Source organism: Tiliqua scincoides, chromosome 2 (genome assembly GCF_035046505.1).
Source record: "Tiliqua scincoides isolate rTilSci1 chromosome 2, rTilSci1.hap2, whole genome shotgun sequence".
Taxonomy (NCBI): Eukaryota; Metazoa; Chordata; class Lepidosauria; order Squamata; family Scincidae; genus Tiliqua; species Tiliqua scincoides.
In genome coordinates this window covers 177,161,830-177,189,801 of record NC_089822.1, presented here as the reverse complement: position 1 = coordinate 177,189,801, position 27,972 = coordinate 177,161,830, and the positions used below count along the sequence as shown (strand labels likewise).

The 27,972-nt window shown below is 39.8% G+C and overlaps 1 protein-coding gene across 4 annotated transcripts in view; it reads right to left on the bottom strand.

Annotated features, from left to right (window-relative positions):
• The window catches only part of CSNK1A1 (casein kinase 1 alpha 1), a 42,598-nt gene extending 14,946 nt beyond the window's left edge, over positions 1-27,652 (bottom strand). For 2 of the 4 annotated variants that reach the window (XM_066613925.1, XM_066613927.1), the window contains exons 1-9: positions 27,106-27,651; positions 26,230-26,336; positions 13,106-13,232; positions 10,043-10,141; positions 7,775-7,858; positions 3,379-3,518; positions 2,288-2,366; positions 1,427-1,501; positions 675-781 (exon numbers count right to left, since the gene is read on the bottom strand). In XM_066613925.1, coding sequence (XP_066470022.1) covers positions 675-781; positions 1,427-1,501; positions 2,288-2,366; positions 3,379-3,518; positions 7,775-7,858; positions 10,043-10,141; positions 13,106-13,232; positions 26,230-26,336; positions 27,106-27,228 — 941 coding nt within the window. In that variant the 5' untranslated portion in view covers positions 27,229-27,651. Of the gene's footprint in view, positions 1-674; positions 782-1,426; positions 1,502-2,287; positions 2,367-3,378; positions 3,519-7,774; positions 7,859-10,042; positions 10,142-13,105; positions 13,233-26,229; positions 26,337-27,105 lie in introns of all 4 variants that reach the window. The other 2 variants (XM_066613926.1, XM_066613928.1) reach the window with 2 other exon arrangements.
• Positions 27,653-27,972: the final 320 nt, after the last annotated feature.

Here is a 27,972-nt window from a genome sequence, read left to right as displayed (position 1 = left end):
TCTCCCTTCCTCTGCACACTGTTCTCTCATGGAAAAAGGCAACCTTCAGTTTTTTTGAGGGCTGGCAACTTTACAGAATGTCCACCAATTTGACTACTGTTAATGAAGCTGCGATCACTTTAGAGAGCCTTATGTACCAACATAAAAACCTTCAGATTCAAATATTTTTAGTGTATGATCAGGATTCCCAAATGGAGACTCACTCTGTCAAAATGCCCATACTACTCCTACTCAACCTTGCCTGCTCTCAAATCTCAAAATCCAAGGTGATTATACAGTATGAAATAAACCTTTTCAAAAATATTTCAATATTATGTTTGGCTTCTCCTTCTTGGAAATCAAGCAACTGAAAGCAACCTCTATACCCAATCTGTATTTTGCTCAAAAGCCAATTTTGGTGTCCTCTAGAAAATTCATGCGTGTTAAGTACAATATCCAACTTTGGAAAATCTTCAATATTGTTTCTAGCTGGTGAACAAGGTGGTGCTCAAATAAATGGATTAAGACTAAACTGATCTGAGCTATGCAGGTACTCATAATGGCAGTTGTCTTGATACCAATGTTCATGTCAAATGCTTAAGCCAAATCCATTTCTAACAGATTCTTTCTAGTCTGAAATATTTACTGACCAATTATGTTAAAGAAGACCTATGTGGCTTTCCCTCAAGACTGACCTGAAAAGAATACGGAATAACTGCCTCAGATACATGTAATCAGGGGCCTCTTCAAAGCGTAAACCACGGCAGTAGTTCAGATACATTGCAAATTCTGCAGGAAATCCCTGTAAAAGGAATTCATCAAACTATGAGTCCCTTCTAGGCCTTAAATTTAGAAAGTTAGTGACTAACAATGCAATTCTACTCTGCATTAGCAGGTTGGCTTGTCTGCACTGTATCCAGTGCAAGATTGGGGCTGGCAGTGGTGCAACCTGGAGCAAAGGGAACTGATTCCCCTTACCCCAGGTAACATAGCAGCAGACTGAATGGGGCCTAAAGAGGTGACGCACAAGTGCCGGATCCTGGCTCCACCCCCTCCATGGGCCCACCTGATGCCCACCCTCTCCAGACCCCCAGCAGCCCACCACCAGCACAAACTCATCCTCCTCTGGCACTGCTGGGGCAGCATTTGGCCTCCAGAGGCTGGCGCAAGTCCCCTTCGCCAGTATCCCAACTTGCATGGTGGTGCAGAAGCACCTTACGGCGCTTTTACAATAATGCCAGGCCAGTGCAGGGGACTTGCATCAGCCTTGGGAGCACTTTGGATTGTGTGCTAAGTAAATTAACTCAAAGCAATCTAACCATCACCACTACAGTAGCCACTAACAGAGAACAACCACCCAACATCAATAAGTTACACAGGATTAAGATGGATGCTTTACCAAAGACAAGTTTTCATTCTAAAACAAAACAGTTTCTCTTAAGCTTACCTTACACAAAACTTCAACAGGAGTGGACATCTTCTTTTCACTAATCTTTTCATATTTCTGCTTCTTTGTTGCAGCCTAAAGAACATGTGGATCGAAGTGATACAAGGACAACAGCAAATATGAGATGGACAGAGCCTTAAAGACAAAGGATTAAATGCAAGGAATTTCTGAAGTAGTTAATCGTGACCAATTAGAACTTGGGATACAACCAAAATCTTTCCAAAAAAACTTCAAGCCCCACAACTCATCACAAAGGGAATGAAGGTCACTCTGGTGTTATGTTTTGAACCCAGATTAATGCTAATTATCATAGCTTTATCACAAGGTTATTTTGTGTAGCTATATTTGCTACCTCTCTTTTTACTCAGCTCCAATGCTTCAGACACAATTTCCACTTCTATGAAATTTCAAAGTACGTTTCAGTTGATAATGCAACTTGTCATATGGACTAGCCAAGCCTAACGTTAATTAATTATATATGAAGATATATCTTCCATTACAATTTAAATAAAGATCACATTCTAGGACTTTAATAATAATAAATAATAATAATAATAATAATAATAATAATAATAATAATAATAATAATAATAAAAACTTTATTTTTATCCCACCCTTCTCCCAAAAAGGGACTTTTCCTGTTAAGCTTAATCAGGATTGCAATTTTATTTGTCTAAATCAAACGAATTACAGCGCAAATACCCTCACTTCAAGAGCTTTTCAAAGAGCTATTGGAATCCTGAAATGAATTCAAACAATTAGAATGACAGTGCATACCATATAGTGTTTAGTCTGTTTTTCCGTACAGTCATCAACAGCTCCAACAAGTTTATGACTCTACAGAAAAATATGATGACATACCTTTAATCCTTGCCATGGCAGACTGGTTCTGTTAAAGTACATCAATACATATCCTAGCGACTCCATATCATCACGACGACTGTAGATACAAGAGGCGTTTATTAATTTAATACACCGTATTATATCATTTACTGAGGTCTCAAGATATGAATACAGAAATTGTTTCAGGTTCTAATATGCCAATGCCCAGCAAGAGCAAAAAACAGATTTAAATTGCAAGAGTTTTAGATTGTATATCTGCCACCAATTATAAATTTAGTTTTTCAAAACAGAGCGGATTTACCTATACATCTATACAGCCATTTAGTTATTTGATTTTTCTCTGTAAACCGCTTTGTGAACTTTTAGCTGAAAGCGGTATATAAATACTGTTAATAATCATCATCATCATCTGGCATTTTAGCACTCAAGGTTTAAGGACCATGACCATTGGTTAGCACACTGAAGTAAAAAAAATAGAGTTAAGCAACAGCATGACTACCTATTCCAATTGTGACTTAACAGTATGAAAATACAAAGATTTAGCATACAAATTTAGTTTCTACTAAGTTCTACACTACACTTGAATTATTTCAGGAAAAATTTCACTTCAATCTAACAGTGGCAACTTATCAACATACAAAAAGCAGAGTTCAGTATTTCTTTCAAGTCAGATCTATTTAAATCATGTTTTCAGAAGTCACAATATGGCCAACTGATTAATAATTTAGTAGTAGTATTTTTTAGGAGTAGCTTCTCCCTATCTAAAACAGCTGTTGATACACATTTACCAGAAAACGCTTCTCAATTCCTCTTCCAATACTAGCAGCACAAATACTATACTAAGATGGCTCTGAATATGAGTTGTCCAAATTTGATGAAATGCCACCAGAATGAAAGGATATACATAACTGTTTTTGCAAAATGTACTTGATAGCCCCTAGCTTTTAAATGATTCAGGGAAAAAATTATCTTCACCTAAAGATAGTTTACTGCAGAAATGTTAATTTTTTTATTTCTGGTAAATATTGAATTTCTTCAGCTAATGTGAGATTCATAAAGACTCATAGTGTTGACAGCTTCCAAAAATCACTTCAGAAATTTCCACTCACCTCTGTTCAATGCCAAGATGTGCATTGATGCTGGCATATCTGGCTGTACCAGTGAGATTTTTGTCTTCTCTGTATGGTATGTGTTGCCTTGTCCTGTTGTCCCGGTATTTTTTTGCCAACCCAAAGTCAATAAGGAATAACTAAAAAAAAAATGAAATAGATTAGTCTTTCTAGGAACTCAAATGCTTAAAAACCAAACCCATGACTGAAATCTCTAAAGAATGCATACTCCAGAACTAACAAAATGAAGTCTGATAATGTACAGGCATGCCTTCGTATCTGCAGGGGATCTGTTCCAGGGACCCCCAAAGATATGGGGAACTCCACCTCCACTACCCCTACATGCCCATTAACATTTTTAAAACGCTTACTGGACTTTGGCAGCCTGACTGCTCAAAAAAACTTGAAAGAGGTTAACAGGAAGCAGTTAACCTCGATCTAGTTTTTTCAAGCATTCAGGCTGCCAGGAGGCAGCCTGCATGTCACTATAAACTTGTATGCTCTTAAAGCAACCTGTAAAGCAAGAAAATTCAGTTCTGTAAGCATAAAACTAACATTAATGGACACCCCCCTCCAAGTAGCACTAAAACTGGATACCTGATCCGCAAATATGGGGACCAAGGAAGCATTGTCATCATTACTGTTAAGCTAGTTCAGACAATACTCAAATGTTCCTAAATCTTTCCTACTTGGTTAAGGAAAGACTTCAGTAATGCTACTCAGTGAGATTTAATTTTCAACCTATGCAGGTATTATAGTGAAGTAACAAATAAAAACATCTTCCTATATCCTTTCCTGCCATTTATTTAAAATTAGCTAGAAGCAATTCTAGTCATCTTTTCAGTATGTTACAATAGTGGTGTTTTATTGTGACTGTGATGAAGGACATCTGCACATTAGAATTCAACACTGGACTACATCAAGATAAGGCTGTAATGTCTTATGTTCCAGATTACTACAGTTCCATAAACTTCTACAAACATTTAATTCCACTTCTACAGAAAAGGCTTACAAAATGGATCAGCTTAGCTATGTCTAATCAGTGACGTGAGTCTTCTGGAAAATTATGAATAGAAAAGTCTTCCAGAAAATGTTTTGATGCCCTAAATAGGCTGACCAGATCTAAATAGATCTAAATAGACCAGATCTAGACCAGATCTAAATCTAAATAGGCACACTAGACATGTATTTAATGAACAAAACTGGAAAAGTACACCCTATTACATTCCATGCGGCTTAAATGTTATATGCAAACAAATGTAAACCTTTGAGGCAATTATTTTTAATGGAACACTTGTAGAATTTGTAAAAGTTTAATATACAACTTACTTTTTAAAATTTAAAGCAAAAAAAAGATACCACTGATACAATGAAATTTTAGCTCCAAGATCTGCGCATGTTACACCGCTGTTATCCATTCATCAATTTCAAAATTTAACTCCCTTACTAAGAAAACTATACAGAGAACACTTTCATTCATATTAGTTCCAGTTCAGACTGAGCCAAATTGATTCAGAACTGCTTGAAGTATGTTCTGTTTTGCTAAAGCTTAGTTCTTCTTACAAACCCCAGACATGAGCAAAACTAATAAAGGGCGCAATCCTAACCAACTTTCTAGCACTGGCATAGCTGTGATAGTGGGGCATGTGCTTCATCCTGCAGTTGGGGGGCAGTCATGGAGGCCTCCTCAAGGTAAGGCAATGCTTGTTCCCTTACCTAGGAGCTGCGTTGTCCTTATGTGAGTGCTGGAAAGTTGGGTTAGGATTGCAGCCAAAGATGGTGAAGTGTAATAAGCTATCCTTATAGGCTTATTACACTTCACCCTTTTTATTAGTTATGCTCATGTCTAACCCACGTGCACACAGACTACCTTGGGATAAGCACCTGAGAAGTTAGCTACAATTTTGTAATTGCCTAGTTTGCCCAATACTATATAGATGGCTGTTAGATCATTTCATAAAATAAATATTTTTAGAAATGGGAAATGTTCTAATTCACATCACTGCATTTAGCAGTAATTACACCAGCTACCCTGGTGTACACCAGCAGTGTCACACCAGCTACCCTAACTGTGACAGACATTAAGCACAAAGTGAACCACAGAACAAAGTAAAAACTGTTCTTCTAAAAAAACACAACACCAGCTAAGTAATTATATTGCTATTAAGAGTGTGGTTTTTAAAAAATATTCAACTCAGTCATATTTTACAGATATACAGTGATAAGAAGCCTGGCAAATTCAATGGTTACCACAGTGAAGTTACACTCAAGAATAAGGAGCATGGCATTTAAAGTCAAGTGGAATTGCTTCGGTGGATGCAAGTGGAAGTTCTCTAACCATCCATCAAACAGATGATAGAAGCTAAAGAGCACAGAATGAACATTGATCACAGAGCATTTAATGAAATGGACTATAATCCACAAAAGCTTGTTTTTTGCTGCTAAGAACATTGGTGTACCTGGAGGGGCAAATGTCCTGGGCAGCACCCTGGGGGTGGGGAGCAGCACTTCAACCCTTTCCCCGCTGACATTTTTTTCTTTTTCAGGCCTGTTTGAGGACTTAGAAGGCTTTTTAAGGACCAAGGAGGTTGCCCATGGCCTCCCCAGAAGGCCTGAGGCCTTCAAAATACCAAAAAACAGCACTTCCAGTTTTCACAGAAAACCAGAAGCTCTGTTTTTTGGGCAGGGGGTGGCATTTTGTGGTCCTGTGCTCCCAGGATGCACTAAGGCCAGGTCCACAATTGCTGCAAACTAATATGACTATGCCTCTGGAAGAATGACTCTGCTACGCCATGTAATCTCCATAGAAATCTAGGAAGGCTTTGATCTTATGATCTCTTACTAGCCCTAGGTTTAAATACACTACAACTTCACCTACCTCATTAAAACTTATTCAGATGCTGCCATTTGAAAGATAGCAAAATGAAGTCTTCAGAGATCTATAATTACGAAAATCAAATCTATTACCAATAATTTCCACTATGCTACTGATAAACGCAATAGGAAGTAAGACCTAGACCAAATCAAAATGTCACTCCAGTTAAAAACGTAAGGAGTTGTTCCAATAGAACACCTCCTGTTCACACAGCACCTCATTTATTGCATGTTTCTTTAGTAATAATCTACTTGGCACTGCTCCCATGCAAATTCCTTAATTAGGTATATGTAGTAGCCGCAAGGATTAGGAACTGTGCTTTGTAGATCATTCAGTATGCAAACTGAGAATGAAAATACCTAGTCTTAACCATTCATGAAAAATCTCATCCAATAGCAAAGAAAGGCACCTGTAAGAAAAGGATAGAGGGAGAGAGAGTTGTTCTTACTGAATTCCCTCTTCTACAGTAATAAATACTTCTCTACTCTCAACCTTGCAAAGCCTATCCCTCTAATGAAAAAGAAAGTAATCAAAGCAAGGGAGTAAGCCAAGTTGATTAAGCTGCAGGAGACATTTTCCGCTTAGTGCAGGTCTATGCATATTAGAAGTGATATTTGCATGTTGGGAGTCAAGGCACCTAACACAGGAACTTTGCCTCTGAAATGAAATTCCTCTCTCTAGCTCCAAAAATTTTGGCAGAAGAAGTCCAAAGCTCCTTTAAGAAAGGGAAGTTATGACTTTGTAGATGGCACAGTACTCAGTGTTTACAATGGGAAGCGGCAAACTAGATCGATATTTCTTAGTTATGGACCATTTAAACCACATGATAATATTAAGCCCAGAACAGGCATTTTACATTGAAATATTGCAATTCCAAAGCTGTTCTTTTTGCTCTAGAGAATAAGGTTCAGTCTTAGTAGGCAAGTGAAAAAAGTATGTCTTTAACTTTTGTCTATTAGCTGGGATGGAACAACATTTTGAAAAGCTTTTCCTGACCTGTGCTCAAGTTTTAAGTGCACCACCAGAAACAGTTACAAAATATAGTCCTCATTTTACATTTAAGATAAAACATCAAAGCTATGAACATATCAGGAAGAACTATAGTAGGGTTATGACCGCACCTGGAATGAACTTTTCCAAATATAAACTGCATTGCGATAGAACAGGGTGACAAATCTTAACAAGAACCCCTACATCCAAACAGACCATGCACATTTAACTGGCATACTTGCGCCTTCACAGAATATTTTACTTTAATACTGCATTTTAGAAAATAGGTCTACTTCTCAAGAATGAACACAGCACATAGCTAACCTTATTTGTACTGAAAATGGAAAGAAAAAGAATCTTATTGTTTAAGCAAACGCCGCAAGGAAAATGTCTTAGCAATGTTACATGTTTGCCAAGTATGTCTGAATAATGCCAACATAAGGTGCTTTTGCAAGTCTACATATTTTCCGAAACAAAACAAAAAAGCATATGAGTTTGGGATTGAGGTTGGAATAGGAGACAGTTTCAGACCTGGTTTAATCCTGAGAAAGATGGGTCCTGAGAAGTACTAACAGTCATGCTTCTTTTCCTCTTCCCCACTGGAGATTCTAAACACTGAACAAACAATAGAGGGTGGCAGTGCATCAAACAGTATTGCTTACATTGCAACAATGGCTGGCGCAGACAGGCAACACCGAGGCGTTAGAGAAAGAATAGGGTAGCCAAATGCCATCCTTCTTCCACCAAGCACTACAGTTTTCCAGAAAAGATAATATAAGGAAAAATTTGGAAGATGTGGCAAGGTAAAATTTTGAACATGAGCCACTTCAAAATGGCACTGCCTTGAACAGGGAAAACAATAGTAAGAGTTGGCTTTAAAGGAAATTTGGACTTTTGATGTAGAAAAGTATCTTTGGCCCAAACAACTGCCCTTCCCCCAAGAGACATGTAGGAAGTAAATCTTCAGTAAGGAAGAGGTAGAAGGCATTTAGTCACCTTAAGTTCAGTTTCACAAGCATGCAGGGCTTATTCTAGCAGAGCTCAAAGATGATCTTATGCTAGGAGTGACATCACTCCTAAACATGAAATTAAGAACAAATTTGAAAATTCAGCATTCCGATTTTAATTACTACATTTTAAGTTAGTTTTTAATTTTTAAAAAGTTACCAGAACAAGATTACCATGACATCCTACCCTTCTTCGACTGGTATGTGAAATAACATTGCACAGAAGATAAAAATATACCTGCACATTAGCTACAGGAAGAAAACGGTATACTGTATCTAAAATCAAACTCTTAGAGGAGCTACTGTTTATACAAGAAGCAAAATTTGTTTTAAATTTTGCTCAGATTAAACCAAATGTTTTATCCTCCTATGTCCAGCAATTGAGATGCTAATTAGTGGGTATCTGTTTTCAGTTTAAATATTTGGCACTGACACTAAAGGTTCTCTGGAAATCAAACAGGATTTATAGTTCAGATCTTCCACCGTGATATTAACACGGTCACCTAATAAAGCACAACAGAATTATCCAGGTTACTTTACCACGTCAAAGACAGACAAGGTCCTGCAATGCCAGTCCATTAAGACTGTCAAGAATGTAGAGAAAGGGTACTCCCAAGAGAAAAGAACTCTCACTTAAACAGATTTAACTGTTCCAGTTACACTCCCAGTTCTTACCAGGAAGTTAAGAATTTGGCTGCATTAAGAAAACAGAATGCTAGAAATGTATGAAATTTAGAGATAAATGAAGATTAGCAGAAACAAGATTACAAGAGGATATTTTACCTTTTAATTTGACAGCTGCAAGTTCCTCCTCTCCCCTCCCCCCAAGTGTTTTCTAAAGTAGTGCACTGAACTCCTTTAGAAACAGAATTCATCAGGTTTTTTTTGTTCTGAAGTAATGGCCCCAGGTTGGCATTCATACAGGCAAACAAAGGTAAACATTTTATAGCTAGCATTATCTAAAGAGTAAATATTGATGGTCCAAGAACCATCCAAGTGGGAATCTTGCTTCCAATAAAAGTATCATACATTTGTCCTGCAGTTTAAATAGAAATTCTTAACAGCATGCTTAATGCATTGCCAATGCTGCCTGTCTGCCCGAGCTCAATGCAGAGTTCAACAAATTTTACTCCCACAAGCTAGTAAAGAAAAATGTTTTCCAACAAAGTTTCAAAGGAAACATGCATCTCCAGCTAAATTAATGCATCAGCCCCTTCTGCCCACATGTAGAATACAGAAAAAATGTTAAACTACTGTTAAATCTGTGATTGTTACTCTGTGTCTTCAACTGCACTCTGAACTTCCACTAGCTTGTGAAAGCACAGAAAGCACAGGCTTATTGTACTACTAGAAGCAGATACTCGCACTAGGGATTTGTTATAGCCAATTTTCAGACCTCTGTAATCTGGTAGTTGAGGAACCATAATAATGGCACAAATTTAATTATCAGGAAATTACAGTTGATGGTAAGTAGTGCTACTTCGTTCATCGATTCTGAATAATTAACAGTATCATTGAACAGAGTGAGCTTGGGTACTCAATTAGGAGTCTGTTGTTATTGATTTGTATCCTTAAATTCCATAGTTAAATTCCATAGCCAAAGGTCGGGGCCACAGCTCACCTCAGTATTTAAGCAGTATGACCACAATTACCAACTCTTGGCAAATAACTGACAGATGCCAGCAAATAATTGACATGTTTAGCAATGACAAGCAATTAACTCAAGCTGCACGGCATTTCCATGAACTGCCATTTTCAGAGACATCTGTCATGCAAAAAGTATTAAACTAACCTTATTACAGTGACGCCCGATACCCATTAGGAAGTTATCTGGTTTAATGTCTCTGTGTATAAAATTCTTTGTATGCACATATTCAATTCTACTGATCATCTGTAAACAGAAGAAAAATGGTCAAAGTTTAGAAGCTTCAACAACAATTTTAGGTATGAATTTAAGAAAGTCATGTATGGTAGGTATCTACAACATAAAAAACAAATACTAAGCAAAGCAGCAATTCTACAGCTAGTTATTGGCAAGTAATATCAAAATAGGCAATAAGATCAACAAACTGCTTTTTGGAAGTTGATATTCTTAAAAGAGGATGCACCACAAACTTGTTGCCCATCTTATTCTAGAGCTCAAATGTACTGAGCTTCTCTATAAACAGGTTAAAAATGCTTAAAGGGCTTCATTATGCACAATGAGTAGCATTCATATTATTGACTTGACAGGAAAGGAGAAAAGCCAAGGGAAAAGTTAGACATCATGAGCTTAATATCTACCAAAGAAATAGATTTTTAATGCTAGTCATACTTGCACTATAAGTCTCCACAAGGCTAAATATCTGCATGCTAAATCTAAACCCTGTACACTCAAAACTATGTTTCTGAAGAGCAATAATCGATACCCACATTGACTAGAACAATAAAAGTTCATCTATTCACACTGCCACTTCAAGTAAGGATAAGCTATCGTTTCAATTCATTGTGCAGTCAGGGCAGAGATAAGGATTTTACTCGACTGTTTGTCTAGACCAGGGCAGGTAAACTTTCAACTTTAGGAATCTTGGACCTTTAATAATTGTACAGAAGAGGGAATTTCAGCAGGTGCAGCCAGTCATCTCAAAGATGACAAGCTGCACCTGCTAATATTCTCTTACATAATTGTTAAAGGTCCAAGATCCCTAAAGTTGAAAGTTTGCCCACCCTGGTCTAGAATTAAACACTCTTAAGACTTTCTTTTTTGCTCCTTGAAGACCATTTCCCTACAAGATGCCAGGAACCATAGATCTTCATTGAAATAGTTACATGATACCAAATGACTTTGCTAAAACTCTACAACAGAGTACTGAGTAAACAAGTGATACAGAAGTTTGCAAGTGTATGGGTTGTTCCATTGGGATAGAATAGAATGTTGCGTGCCAATTTATTTCTGGAACAGACAACAGTGGCAAAATTCAGATGTTACATTTTTAATTTTCCAATTAATGGTTTGGAGGATCAGGAACCAGTAATGGGCTCATAACGTTCCCTTATCCCTTCTTGAGTGCAACTTAATGTCTTCTTAGCTTTGCCATTTCATAATGTCAAGTTATGATTTGAGTGAGTCCTCTAAACCAGGATTTATCTTGGTATGCGATACTGGTTTAGATGGTTCACTCAAGCCATACCTTCTGGTACAAATTTGGAGAAAGATGAATTGGAGAACTAAAATTTGACACTTCAAAGCTGCCAGCACAAATTATTTCCAGCACAACCCAACAAAAACTAGCCCAAAGACAAAAATCCAACCATTTGCAAGCCTTTGGATTATGCACCCATGCTACATTTGAATCTTCATACAAATGTAACCCTATAGCAAGTCCTTGTGAATGTTGCCTTTACTATTCCCAAATTCTCTTGACTTCAGATTATCACTCATCAGTTATGAGATACAATGATAGTATCTTGGTACTACCTCTTCCCGGTGGAGTGACCTGGAGACATGGACAAGCAGTGAGATGGCCAAGTTTGCAGATGACACTAAATTTTTCCAGGTGATGAAAACCAGAAAGGATTGTGAAGAACTCCAGAAGGATCTCTCCAAACTGGGAGGATGGGCAGCAAAATGGCAGATGCATTTCAATGTAATTTAAGTATAAAGTAATGCATAGTGGAGCAAAAAGAAAAAATCAAAACCACATATTGGCTAATAGGTTCCAAGTTGTCTGTGACAGGTGATGAGACAGATTTCTGGACGCTGATAGTCAGCTCAATGAAAGTTTCAACAGTGAAGAAGACCAATTTCATGCTCGGAATCATTAAAAAGGGACTGAAAATAAAACGACCAATAATGCCACTGTATAAATCAATGGCATGGCCATATCTGGAATACTGCATACAGTTTTGGTCACCACATCTCAAAAAGGTTACGGTGGAACTGGAAAAGGTACAGAAGACTGACCAAAATGATGAGTAGGCTGGGGCACCTCCCTTATGAGGAAAGGCTACAGTGTTTGAGGCTCTTCAGTCTAGAAAAAGGTGCATGAGGGGGGATATGATTGAGACGTACAAGATTATGCAGGGGATAGATAGAGTCAAAAGGTGATGTTCTTTTCTCTCTCACACAGCACCAGAAGGAAGGTACATGCACTAAAATTGAGTGTCGGGAGAATTAGAACAGACAAAAGAAAATATTTCTTTACCCAGCATGTAATTGACCTGAGGAACTTCCTTGCCTCAAGATATAGTCATGGTACCTGGCCTAGATGCCTTTAAAAGGGGACTGGACATATTTAAGGAGTGGTCCATCATAGGTTACAAGCCATGATGGGTACATGCAACCTCCTGGTTTGAGAAGTAAGCTATTTCAGAATGCCAGATGCAAGGATGAAAGTATCTTGTTGTCCTGCATGCTCCCTGAGGCATCTTGTGGGCCACTGTGAGATACAGGAAGCTGGACTAGATGGACCTCTGGCCTGATCCAGTGGGGCTCTTCTTATGTTCACAACCACACTATTGTGATTGCCCTCCTGTCCAAAGATTTAGATGTAGCTTCCTTCTTGTTATTGTTATTGTCCCCCTTGTTATTGTAAAATTTAACCTAAGACCACAAATAAGACTAAATATGAGGTGAGCATCTTAATAGACCTGCTTGCACAACCCCACCATCCATTTTCTTGAATGCTAATCTTACACTGTATACCAAGTAATCTGCCATTATCACTGCTCTTTTTTTTGCTTCTATCTGGGTCAAATATTCACTAGAGTACATGTAATATCAACTCGTACAGTCTGACCTACTTGAAAGAATGATGCAAACAGCACTTTAAGGAACTGTAATTTCCCCTAGTGTCACATTTGCAAATTCACATACCTGGTCTGCTAACATAAGTACTGTTTTCATTGTGAATCTGCGAGAACAGAAGTTGAAGAGATCCTCAAGGCTGGGTCCAAGAAGATCCATGACTAGAACATTATAATCTTTCTCTTGACCATACCACCTGTAAAGAACCAGAAACTGTTAGCACCCTTAACTAAAATATATTTCCACCACTTCTTAATTCAGTTCATTTGTAACATATCTAGCAGATGTATTTTTATAAATATGGAAAATTCATGTCCTAAATTGATTAAATCCAATTTTTGAGTTTTGCTTTACAATACAATAGCTGGGTTCAGATAAAGGAACAAAAATTATATGGTTTAGCATTACTATTATGAATGTGGAGCTTCACTCACTCTCCTTTTAGGAAAACACATTTGCAACCCACAACCAATTTAAAATGAGCCAGATTTTGCCACTATGTACGATCCCAGTATATCCTAGCTTATTCTAACCACAGTTAACAAGCCAGGATATCAAACTAATTGATATCCTGGCATTCACAAAACATAGTTAGAATAAACTAGAAATTTGCTGGGATTGTACATAGTGGCATATTCTGGCTTGGTTTACATTAGGTCTAGGTTGCAAACGTTCTACCCTCATGCACAGAAAGAAGTGTGTGAGCTTGACATCCGCAAAAGTAAAACAACTATTATTAAACCATGCTTTAGTAAGGCATCTGAACCCAGTCTCTGTCCTAAAGGCTAACAGTTGGCAACTATTTTAACAATCCAGTGACATAACATAGATGGCCAGCAGCCTCAACAAATCCTGCTCTAACAATAAGAAAACAATAAGATTAAGTAATACTGTCCTATACTCTTTTATTGCCCATATAGGACAGTCCTGAAAAGCAACATATGCACAATTAAACCTCTTCCTAGAATTGCCCTAGGTGGGTATGCAATAGTTTTCAGACATTTCTATCACCTTCCAACATGTTTGAGAATTAAAAAAAATTGTGACTATTATGATGGCAGTATTATGCAACACAGTAATGACATCAGGGAAGACATACTATAGGGCTGCTTTCAACCAAGGGGAAAAGTGCTTTTTTCCAAAAATCATATGCTCTGGTTGAGTCTGGAGAGTGTTCTAAGGGCCAGAGAAATTGAATGAGCCCATTCATTCATTCACTCATTTAAGTTCCATCTCTAATTTTTTTTAATTTATATTTAAATTTTTTTTCCAGCCCCCAACACCGTGCCAGATATTTGATGCGGCCCTCTGGTCAAAAAGTTTGGAGACCCCTGATCAAGAACATCAGAGCATTTTCATTTTTTAATAGAAAAGGCAAGCAACTTCCTGGAAGAATAAATTAAGCTCTAAAGGACTCACCATAGCAAAGATCTTACCATCTCTACTAATTTAAAAGGCAATGGCAAGATGTGCAAAAAGCAAGTTGTGTACCACATGAGATTTTCAGCCCTATTCGAGCTACCATGGGAGGCACTTCAGGAGAAGGGGACTTTTATCCCCTTCCCTAGGTAAGGTAAGCAGCCCCACAATGGGCGCGGAGTCCTCCACAAGTGACTTGGATCCTGCGGAGCAGAGCTCCGTGGACCCGCCTTCCCCGGCACACCTCCCGCTCTCCCTCCTCCCCACCCTCACTCCGCCCCCCCGCCAGCCTCCCCGGCCCCGCGCCACAGTTCAGCGGTCCATGAGACCACCGAGCCACAGAGGCTGCGTGACTGGCCGGTGCTGGACTAGCATGGGCAGGAGCCCAGTGGAGAGGTCTGCAAATATGCCGCGCCACTGAGCACAGGATTAGGTTCTTTGGGGGTTAGTCTCAAGTACAATTAGGACCAAACACTTCTCAGAAACAAATCAACAGCACTACCTTAATCTGCCCTCTACACATGGCCAGTGTAAGAACTCAAGGACTATAATATGATCAAGGTCATTAGAAAGAGAACATAAGGTTATCTAGGGCAAATGTAAGTGTAGGTCATGCTAACTAGACAACTCAAAAAAGCTTAATTGAATCAGCCAATATTTATGTTTTTACTGATGACATACCAATGGCATTTATCTCACTCCTTCAAAGAGATAAATGCAGTGCAGTGTTCAGTGCAGTGTTGGATTATTCTGCTTTATCCTCACAAAAACTTTGCTAGGTAGATTAGGCAGATTGGCCTAATCTGTAAGACCGGCCTAAGGACAACTGGGAAACTACGCAGCCAAGCAGAAATTAGAAGGAATCCAATTCTTCCTAAACCTAAATCCACCACTCTAATTAATCCACTTAATGCATGCTAACTGGACAAAGAAGCAACTTTTAAGAGGCTCTTTTAAGAGGTGGTTCTTTTACATTTAGCAGAAGGCACCGCGACTGTATATACAGGGGGCCACCATATCCATGGATTCATTTAACCATGGGTGAGGGAGGGCTCATTACGCCCCCACCCAGAGGCAAGGGCAGCTATGTTCCCTCACCTTCAGAGAATCATACAAGCTTAGTAGAGGTTGAATGTGTCCGCCCATGGCCTCTGCCAGGCTCAGAGCAAGTTAAAACAGCAAAAAAAATGCTACTTCCTGTTTCTCCATGGAAACTGGAACTGACTTTTTAATGTCTTCCAAGGCATGGGGAGGCCCAGGGAAGCCCTCCCACCGCTTTCCCATGCCTTATAAGGCATTTGAAATGTCACTTCCAGCTGCGGACACGGAGACACCCCTGTATACGACTGAGTTTACAGTCCTGCTAGTGATTGTTCTCCCCTTTTCTTTTTTTTTTTAAGGCAAGACTGCATGACCCTTCAAGCCTGGGGAACATTTTTCTAAATTTCTTTTGCAATGCAAACCGCTTTGAATAGTAATACTTATAAATATATTCTTATCACTACCATCCCACACTGACTATGTCAGAAAGTCAAAAACACACTAGTTTTTTTCTCCTACTTTAACAGTCAAGATGCTTTCCATTTGCAACATGAGACTGCATTAAGTGATTAATAAGATGCACTCAGTACATTATACCTAAAAGCAATACTGACAAAGTATTTAAAATGAGTAAAAACATCAAGTCAAACAGTTATGGAAGATCAAATTTTGGGTCTTTAGGTCAGATTATGGCACTGTCATCCATTTTACAGCTTCTTTTGATGCCGAAGGACCAGTCTCAGTGTATAGGGGGCTAAAATACCTACAAAATTTGTTTTTATTTGAAAAAATTTATACCCCGTCTTCCCCATGCTGAAGCAAATGCCCAAGGCAGCTCGCAAAGCTCTATAATAAAAAGTACAATGTATTACAACACATTAAAAACAAAGCAAAGCACAAAAACACACACCATCGAGCCATGGGGGGGTAATAAAGTGGTTACAAAATCAAGCAACATTATACACTTATGCCATAACACCACAATCAAAAAGGGAACAAACAGTGTAATTAGGAGCCTAGTACTGTACAACACCTGGATTATATACATAACCATGAGAAAAAGATTCAACAAGCTAACATGCATAGTCAGGAGAGGGGGGACGACAACATCTGAACCTGGCAAATGGGCTTGAGGAAGTAATGAGGTGTCCAAAATATACCAGGAGGCTGGTACCACAGGTAGAAGATTTCAAGACACTGAAAATACATTCCAAACTAGCCAATGCCAACAATTCTGGCAAGTCTAGGCAAGCAGATACCTGGAGTTTTCTAGCCCCGGTTCTTAGAATTAAACATGAAGTACTTCCAGATAAATAACTATCTTGCAAGTAACAAATTCCACCTATGTAGCATTTTCCATTATGAATAGGACTTTGAGTATAGAGGGCAGTTTTGCAAGACTGATGTACCCTCACTTTTACCACCAAAAATCATAGGACAAAAGAGTGCAGACCACACTGATTACACCTAGTTGGAAGCTGAGATGTTAAGGTTGCCCAATCTCTCCCCCATCACTCCATTCCTTATTCCAGTTTTCCAAGAGAAGAACTGGGAAACATTAATAAAAACTTTTTGAATGAACAAACCACTTTAACGCGAGATGTTTTCCAATAGCTACAAGGACAGGCTACAAGTATTTCATAATTTCAATTCTGGCACAGTTCTCAAATCTCCTGCCTTAAGGCCTCCTCTTCTTAGAGCATATGAAAAACAGATCTATGCTCAGAATCATGCATCTAAACCCAACAGTCAACTTTGTCCATGGATAGTACACAAAGTACTATACGTGTCTTCCTTTTATCAAACACTATAAGCTAGCAAGCTTATAGTGAGACAAGCAGGCATGTAGCCTGAATGCTAGAAAAGACTAAATGAATGTTAACAGGAAGCAAGAGCTTGCTGCTCCATCACTAATACTGGGTATATTAGTAATAACTGAATAAAACTGAAGTAGTTTTACTTTTAAATTTAATAGTACAGTTGTGTTAATAAAAATACTTTTTGTCTTCTTAAAGCAAGTTTGTACCCAAGAGGAAAGGAAGTATTACACTTATTTCATTTTTTCCTAAGTTCCCTCTAATAACAGGGGGAAAATGCTTTTTCCATTGCTTCAAATTTACAGAAAATGTTACATTTCTAGACAGAGGATGCCAAGTAGTTTGATTATGTCCAATTAAGGAGAATATTCATGAGCTAGACCAGGAGTGTCCACACCCCGGCCCTGGGGCCACATGCGGCCCTCGAGGCGTCTCAATGTGGCCCTCAGGAAGCCCCCAGTCTCCAATGAGCCTCTGGCCCTCCAGAGATTTGTTGCAGCCCGCACTGGTCCGACACAACTGCTCTCAGCGTGACAGCGATTGTTTGACCTCTTGTGTGAGCTGTGGGATGAGGACTTCCTCCACTGTTTGCTGTTTCACGTCTGTGATGCAGTAGCGGCAGCAAAGGAAAGGCCAGTCTTGTTTTGTGCAAGGCCTTTTATAGGCCTTGAGCTATTGCAAGACCTTCATTCATTCATATAAGTTCATCTTTAATATATTCATTTATGTATACTTATGTAAATGTGTTCAAATTTTAAATGTAATTTAATACTTTTTTTCCCCCGGCCCCCAAAACAGTGTCAAAGAGATGATGTGGCCTCCTGCCAAAAACTTTGGACACCCCTGAACTAGACAAACATGATAAATAAAACAAGGATCAAGAATGCCCTACACCTTTAGTCTGTGAATCATAAACAGAACTGGTAAGTTTATGACTGCATAGCAGTACTGGGGACATTCATCTTTGAGTTTGTGACATGCCTACTGCAAACAAACTCAAAATTGGAGAATTTTCACTACTGCTATGCCGTTCAGTGCCATTTGTATGACATGTATTCTACAGACATATATTGTACTGCTTTCAGCATTAGTCTGTCATTAAATTGGAAGAATCACCATGCAATTCACAGTCCTAAAATAAGTTTCTGAAGTCCATGTGGTTAACCTGGCACCCACACACCCCATTTTGAACTGTTATCAATAATCTTAAACTACGTGAATAATTTTAAATCCCAGAAAGGTAAAGTAAAATTACATTTGCAAATTCATATATATAGGCAGTGGAGGTTTGGGATCAGAGTTTTCCTTCTCTCAGATGAGCTGCCTTCCCAGGCTGAGTCCCATCTACCCGGTGGCTGTTTAGTCACCTCTTATGAAAAGTACAGCCAAACTGAGGGCCTATTCTTATCCCCAGCCCCCAGGGGAAAAGTTATATATACAATGACAAAAAAAGTGATAAATTATAACCTTTTTTGATTTTGTAACCTTGACTCTTACAAGCTGATGAGATGCCGTTATTATTTCCTGCAATTCCACAGACGTTTACAAACAGGCACAAGTCACAGTAGACAATTAGTGCTAAAGATTAAAGCCACAAGACAGAGTCAATTGATATTCTAAAGCCAGCCTTCACAAACAGCAGTAACCCAGGGGACCATGATACTTTTCAAGTTCTGGAAATGTTCACACAAGCCTTAGTGTATCTGAAGAGGGGAATGATATGCAAGCAGCTTTTTACCTAATTTAATTCATTATCAATGGTTAAATAATGCCTTAAACATAAAATGCAGTAAAGTATAAGTCAGGTAGATATATTGCTACTGTATGCATCACAATTTGAGAGTACAAAAAGCAAAAAAAAAAAGCATTTTATAGAGAAAGTGAACTAAACAACATTCACATCTTCGGCACATATCTAACAAGTATAAAGCAGAAAAGTCCAAATGCTGACTAAAAAAAATTCCAATATAAACAACACATAGTTCACAATTCTACATGGGGCACTGAAAAGGCTAGTCACCCTAAAATGTATTCAAGGGACCCCAATGAATGTTTAAAGACCACTGTGATGAACCAGACAGGCTGAATTAAAATAGCATAAGTTTACTTAGGTTTCAAGTAATTCTTGAAGTCTTAACAGGTAAGCTTAGATGCCACTCCAGTTTTATCATGTTCCCACAAGCTCAAACACAATCCTTCCTCCAAAGAAAAAGAGCTCTCTAACACAAGTAGTTGCACAATTAAACCACTGTTATGCTTCAGTAATGTTCACTAGCATAGCCCTAGGTTCACATTGCCAAATGCTTCCTGGTAACTGCAATACAGGCATGGGGGGTAGTGCAAACTGGATTAGACGCATGCTGCACATCAGCCACTGCATGCCCTGCACCACTGTGTGCTGATAAAATATGCAGCCACAATCCCAGATGTACCTGTCAGCTCGCTTACAATGATTTTCCTCGTAGTTAAATATCTTCATAGTTAAACATAACACACAATAACAAGGAGGAAACTGGTTCATAAACAAGGAGCTGTTTATGTCAAGTTTGACTGTTTACATTTTTATTTAAAATGAATTAAGGTGAATGAGGAGTTACCTGTGATCATGTGTACATTGCCTCAAGTTTCATCACAGAAAACAGGTAAGGCAGACATGTAATACTACTCCTCACTCCCCCCTCCAAAAAAAAACCACATCAGGAGCTGTGAAAATTAAGGTCAAATTGCCTACATAACTTCCATTAAATCAAGTGTACAGCTCATTAGAAATGCATTGCCCTGAGCACTCAGGTAAGGGGAGAGAGGAATAATGCATCCCTTCCTGAAGGCAGCTCCTGGACTGTGGCAATAGCATGTTGCACTTTTTACCAAACCATGAATTTCTATACACTTCACATCTGTAATGACCAGAAATGGAAAAAAATAATCAAAGACCCTGGTCATCAAATCAACATTTGATACCAATGCCCAATAACTGAATTAAGAACTTGAGAAGTTCTTATAACAACCTTCTAAGTATCTCCTGGCCTTCTTGGATACAGAAGCTCCCATACTTACAAACAGGTTAGGTTCCACCTGTCTGCTTTTATTGTTCTTAAGTCCATCACAATTCTCAGTAATAAACAGTTCCAAGCAGCCCTTTTAAGGGGTCTCTTAAAGGCAGGAAGCTTTGTGTTGGTGAGCTAATCAAGGAATCACCAGATAATTTCCCCAGACAGTAGTGAATGCATTAGAGTCCTTTAGGGCTCCTTGTGGTAAAATCAGCTACATTCATACCTTGAACATTTGTAAGTTGACAGTACATAAGTAGGGGAACGTCTGTATTAAACACAATTCAGTGTTAAATTACAGTGAAATGCTTTGCTACATGGGACAATGGCTACAAATTAAGTTGCTTTATGACAATCCAAGTTCAGAATTCTATCTGACAAATCTAATTGGAAATTATGAAGTTGCATCATTTGTTTATGTACTGCTTGCATAACCATACTACCCAGTAACAGCTGCTAGAATGGACTCCAAGGCACTCTTTTCATTCTAGTGTAGCTAGTTTTAATATTTTCCTTCACAATTTTAATATTTCATTAAAAAAGCAACATTGACAAGTCGTGAACAACCTTCATTCATCTGCCAAAGATTAACAGAAGCACAGGCAGTAAATAAAGGAACACACAGTGAGCTTTTTGAGGATGAGAATGAAGCTCTATCCAACTACAGAGAGAAAAAGTTGAATGACAAGTCTCCACCCCTTCTCAACAACTCTTACTGCCTTCACATTGAGATGCTGACAATAAATGATGGCACTTAAATTCATCAACACCAGAATTACTAATCATACATGAATGATGCAGATACTACCTACCACATAGATCTTAGTACCTTAAATGAGGAACTAGGGGATGGGGGGGGGGGGTTGTATGTAGACACAAAATTCAACTCCACCTTAAACTGAGCTAGGAAAGGACAGTGTAAAGTATGCCATATCAATCAGATTAGCCTATGGCACCTACATGCATAATTGTTCCATCTCGTATCTTACCCAACATGTTAACAACTAAGGTTTGTTGCAAGAGGATGAATCACAGACAGAGAATTCCATTTCTGAAATAGTCAATCAAGTTATTTTTAAGCATCCGTTTCAGAGGCAGTTGAATTTCAGGCTCTATTAACTAAGACTATTACATTCCAATCAAGAAATATGCCTCCTACATTACCTTTGTATGTGATTGTTCAAAAACTATGAGGCTACTAAACCAGATGTTTCTTTAAACTTTGTAGTTCTGTATACTAAACGAGTATATGCTCCAAGTGAAAAATGATTGTTCTGAGCAGTTGTAAATAACTGTAGTTCTATTTCTTATGATTGAATCCAAGTACTAATACATATGATAACCTTAAAAAAGAAACTAAGCTACAAAGAATCCCTTAAGCACACATACAAAACCACCTCCCCCCCCCCAAAAAAAACTCCTTATGCCCTGCTGGAGAGAGTCCCCAGAACTATTCTGAATATTAAAAGCAATTTACAGGAAAGCTTTCAGAAAGAGAGGGACACTTCATGCAGAGAGATCACTGTGAAGCACCTTGGATACTGGCTTGTAATGAACACACTGGAAGCAGCATGTTCAGCTGCCTTGTAAAGGGAAAACAAGTTTCAAGTAAGCACTAAAGTTTGGACTGTCCTAGCTTGCAGTCTTCATATTATCAGAAAAAGGGGGAGGTCCCCAACAAGTTGTTCTTCCTTTGTCTAAACTTGGGTGGGTGTTGAAATTGTCTCATACCTTTCAGAGATTGACACAAGTCTGCACAACTACTACCAAACTTCCTCTTTAGATTTTAGAAACAGCAGAATGTTGAAGTTTCTACAGTACGTCCTCCTCCTTTTGTTTGCCATCTGCCCAAAGATGTTTGAGGCTCAAAGGCTTACTGTTTTGCTATTTTTTGGTTGGTCCTAAAAAAGGAATTATTCTATTGTGAATTCTAGTCTCTTTCTTCTAATTAAATAGACCAAAACAGCCACCCACAATTAACAGAGACTGGTATCCAGAACCCAACTACTATATAATACAATTTTAATGCTGCCTTCGATTACTAATTTTCAAACTAACTGCAATGAACCAACATGCTATTTTTTACAATAAAAACCATACAGAATCAAACTGTAGTACAACATTCTAACAAGTCTACTGCCAAAAAACTGTTTAAAGCCATCAATGATGTTTAACAATATTAATTCTTCAGAAGTGATCTGGCCTCATACTTTGATTACACAGTTCAAGAAATCAATAATTCATTTGCCCAGTAACTTACACAGGATTCTGGAAAAGCTAACCCATGAGTGTCATGCATAAGGCCCACAGACCAGATGTTGCCCCCCGGAAGCAATTTATCCGGCCCACATTATAATTGGGCTCTCCCAGTGTGATAATTGGGCTCTCCCATATCTTGATATCTTGAACAAGATTTGCATATTTTCTCTTTTGCCATTTGCAGCTCATGAGTTTCTATGTGAGAACAAAGTGCCTATATCTGGCCATCATCTGCTTAATGACTTCACTTCCTGCTTGATGACGCCACACTTGGTCCTCAGTAGGCACCATGAATGCTATTCAGCCCACTACATGAAATGAGTTTGACACCCAGAGTTATTCAATCCTGTAGCACAAAACAAGTTTGAATATTTCTCTATGCAAGACTACAAAAAAGGAGCCAAAGGCCCATCTACACTAGCAGACTGTTTCCTACAAAGGCCCACCAGTTGCCTCCAGGAAGCCCACAAACAGGAGATGAAAACGTGATCTGTTTCTCATCATTGCTCCCTTGTAACTAATACAGTATTCACAGGCACATTGGACTAACAGTGACTAAAGACTGAAAGAACAATGAAGAATAGCAACAAATAAAAAAGCAGCAAGTTCCTGTTGTTGCCACCTTCAAAAATATCCTCTCCAGGAGACTGCATCACCACAATTCAACACAATCCAGCCAAAGATAAGAATTTAATTTTCATAATTTAGTGCATCACTTATTTACGAACATTAACCTCAGAGAACTACGTCAGTACTGTCATCACTTGCACTCTAAAGGTGAATTGTAGAGGCTTTATAAGGTTTTTATAGAAATAGTAAAGCTGTGTTTCCCAAACTGTGGGTTCTAACCTGATTGTTGGTGGGTCATGAAACTGACAATCTGACAAAAAATGTATTGAGCCCTATGGAAACTGAGCTGTACATCGCATTTACTTATGAGTATGTAAACATGCCTCAGTCCACTTTGAAGGGCAGGACAAGAGAAATGCAACACCACCAGAACAGTCCCACTCCAATGAATGCATACCCCAAAACACACTCAAGGAATTCCCCCATCTAAGCTGAAAAGGAAAACGTATCAAGCACTATGGAAAGCAAAACTGAGTCACGTGTGTGTTTACCCACAAGTGGGCAAACATACCTCAGCTCCTATCAAAGGCCAGGCAAAGGGGAACCCAAGGCCACCAGAATGGTCCTGATCCAATGAATGTGAAGGTCAACAAATACTCCCAAAGGTTTTCCCCACCACCAGCATAGCAAAAAGGATAAAAACAGATGCTTCAGCAGCTGGTAAGGTGAAACTTTTTTTAAGTTAGGTGGGTCCAAACAGAGTGCCATTTTAAGATGTAATGGTGCTAAGAAGTCTTGGAACCACTGGTTTAAAGACAATGCTGCACTGGGCATGCAAGAAAAATATGCAAGCTAAACTCTAGTTCTAATACCATGCCAGATCAGACTTAATGCTAACCATAATTTAATCAAATCACAGACCAAGCCATTAGTATGAAAACCCATTTCAATTGGTCATGCCACAATACAATAAACTTTAACAATGTTTTTGCATTTCACTTTTTCAAGTGGCACATGAGGCACTTTTTCAAGTGCTGCTTCTCTTTAACTGGGGAAGAGAAACCATCCCTCTTCACCCCAACACAATGTTGTTTTTAGTAACTGTTCACTGGTGTTCTTCTGAAAGAACACCATTAGCAACAGCCATTCAAAGAGCATTTAAGATTTAGATTAAAAAATCAAAGTTAGACAATACGATAAGAGCAAGAATAGTGAATACCTTATAGGCACGCAAGTAATTTTTATTAGTTTTCATTCATAGCACAAGCATCTTATTTTATGCTTAGATGTCATTCAAGTTTTTTGTTTCTCTAAAGCAGAACATATCACATATTCTGACAGTCTATCAAACCAATTTCATTTACTTTACTTATGAAGATTGGTTCTGATTACATTACATAAGTTGGTGTAATTGGGTAGCTTATGTTCACTCAGCATTTTCTGAGAACATTCTTTTAGTTCATTCCATCAAAGTTTTGTTCTTTTTTTAAAAAGTGTATTTCTGTCAATTTTCATAAAATGAAAAGTACAATGCACGCAACATTTAAGTCTATGCTCAAAAAAAATTGAACTAAGATAGACAAGCAATTTCATACAATCCAACAGCATATTTCAACAGCTGCACAAGAATAAAACTTATTTCTAAAACTTCAATTACATTTCCTTTTTTAAGCACTGGCCTGAACAGAATTTCTGTTATCAAAATTAGTAAATAAAAACTGTTTTGTCTAATGGATGCAATTTATCCCCATAATTATGCAATGTAACTGAACTGCAGTGGAAGGGAACTGCAGTGGAAATTGCTTCATGCAAGTGTGTCATTAAGCACTTTTGTAAGGGATTTAGTTTGTCACAACAGAACACTGTCTACGTAGTTTACAGAAACAACATGGTCTATGTAATTTATAACCTTTAAGCAGCTGACATCTCTCACGACTAAGGTATCCATGGTTCTTACTAGCCTACTAGAAGAAGACAGTCAAGTTTTTTACTTAGAATTTAATCAGGACATACAAAAGAAGCACTTCACTAATGTCTGTTCTCTGCTTACACATAAGGGGAACTTAGAACTTGGACTGCATTTAAAGTTGTTTGAAAACTCAAACTCAGACAATACATCTGACAAGTACTAAATACACCTTATAGGCCCACATGTACAAGAGAAATGGAGGAATTCAGACCCAAATCATTGCTGTACAATAGCTGTACAGTAAAGATAACATTATTCATAACAAAAAAACTTTTAGGCACTAGCAGAGAGTCATTTATAGAAACAAATGTACTAAATCAAGTCTTTGTACAAAGTTTTTTTAAAAATGGCATTTATTATTTCTATGATGAGAGAGACAAAGACTGACCCTCTATTTACTTTCCTGCCCAGGCAGCAAATTTCTCCAATACCAGATCGGACACTTCTCAATTATGCCTCGCAGTGAAGTTCCAGAAAATTATTATTTTCTAACAAGTAAAAAAAACTGCTTTAAACAGTAGTGTGTAATTATAGAGCTCTGTGACACATGTGTTGTCAACAGCAAAAAGGGGCTTACACCCATCTTCCCTCCTCTCTCCAGTTCTCAGAAGTCCCAATCGTTCCTAGTACAATGCTGATGCTAAACAAAATGGGAGAGGAAAAGAGAGGTGAAAGAAACATGTCCCACATCTCAGTAGATGATGGGGAAGGTTTAAGTACTGACATCCGCCATTTTCTGAGCTGAGAAGGAAGACATGTTGGAACAAAAACACAAAAGAGAGCAGCCATTTCCACTGGTACATCCCAGTTCTCAGCCTGAGCAACCAACAACTACAATTGCCTTAACAAGAATTAGAGAGTTTAGGAGCTCGGGAAAGGGAACAAGGAGCAGGCAGAAAAGGATCCGTCGAGGTATTTTCCTGGATGCAGTTTATTGTGACACACAAGACTCATTTCTGGTAACATAGCACATACTTCCTCTATCACAGAGAAAAAAAACAAAATAGGCTGGATCCTTTGGGAGAAAAACAGCTAAGTATTCTGTCTCCCATGAGGAATAATGCTTACCGTATGTGAGGAATGCCAACTCCCCCTTGCAGAATCTTGTATAGTTTACTTTCATATAGCAGCTGGGGATGCCTGGCCTTCTGTGACTCCAACTTCACAGCCACTTCCTGCATTGGAGAGGGGACATGGGTCAGAGATCCTACTGAGCAAGAGGATCTCCTCATTCAGCCACAGAGGACAAGAGAAACACTTCCAAGAGAAAACACCCTACAAAGTGACAGGCTCTGCAAACACAGTGACAACTTGCGAGTGGATTATTTGCAGCCATCAGGCTACTAACATCCATTCCCACAAAGAATGTTTGGATGCTTCAACGAAGAGCCACAGAGTGCAGAAAGAGCTTGGGTGAAATATTTCTACTGAACATAGTTTTGGGATTCTCTACTCCCCCCTCTGTAAAGCAAGAAGAAGAACGTAGAAAGGGGGGGTTCTCTACCCCCCTCCGCAAAGAAGAATCCCCCCCGTCCACACCAGTGACTAGACAAGCAAAAGTCTTATTAAACAGAAATACGCACACGCAGCTTTCCCACAGCTGCAGAACTGTATCAAATATACTGGGGTGGGGGGGCATTTATGAAGCCACTGCAGTCTCCTCACTGCAGAGCCACAAGAAATGCACTGCCTTTGCTGCTACACACACGCTTAAAACGCCAGTGCTCTGTTGACCACGGGAGCGCTCTTTCCCTGGTGCAAGGAGGAGGCAGGCTGAGCGCTGCTGCCCTGCCCGCAGGTGCACACCGGATCCCCGCTGCGTTGGCAGAACACGGGAAGCGCTCCGACAGCAGCAGCGACAGGAGGGCAGTCGGAGCCTGGTGCGGGAGGCGCCGGACGGCAGGGAGGCTGCGGCGCGGGCGGAGGGGCGCCCGGGGCGCTTACCTCCCCGTTGGTGATGTTGATGGCCAGGTAGATGTCCCCGAAAGAGCCGGAGCCGATCTTGCGCACCAGCTTGTATTTGCCCCCGACGATGAACTCGGCCTTGGAGCCGCTGCTGCTCGCCATGGCTGGCGGGCGGGGGCTGCGCCCGCGCGTCGAGGGGCAGGGGGAGGGCTCCGGTCCCCGCTCGCTCCTCGCGCTCGCACCAGGCCGCGCCGGCTGGAAGGCGGCGTCCCCCACAGGCACGCGCTCCCCTCGCGCTCAGCGCCCTGCCGGGGGCCGCGGAGGGGCGGAGAAGCCGCCGCCAACTGGCGCCTCACTCGGCCGCCGCCATCTTGTTTGCCTCTGCCTCGCTCGCTCCCCTCGCGCTCCGCCGATATCCAGGACACAAAATGCCTCCAGCCCGCGACCGACGCTTCTTCACCGCGCGCGGCACCATGGGAGACGGGAGGGGAGGGGGAGGGCTGCGCCTTTCTGCGCCTGCGCTTCCCCCAGGGAGGAGGAAGAAGGGCCGAGCAGGAAGTGTGCGAGATCGCAGCGACTTGGACAGGGCGAGGCCGCTTCAAAGCCCGCGCGTGCGCAGAGAGAGGCAGCGCTCGTGCTTCCTGCAAGCTCCGCCCTTCCCGGGGAGAGTTCCTGGGTTTCCGCAGTGCCTCTTCATCTGCACGCGCCCCGCGTGGCGTCAGCAGGGAAGGGAAGGGCGCTTGAAGGCTGCAAGCCTGGAAGGGTCATTGACTCTAATGGGGCTTACTTCTGAGTAGACATGCAAGCCTGCGCACACTTACCTGGGAGTAAGGGCCATTGACTCTAGTGGGACTTACTTCTGAGTAGACACGCAAGCCTGCGCACACTTACCTGGGAGTAAGGGCC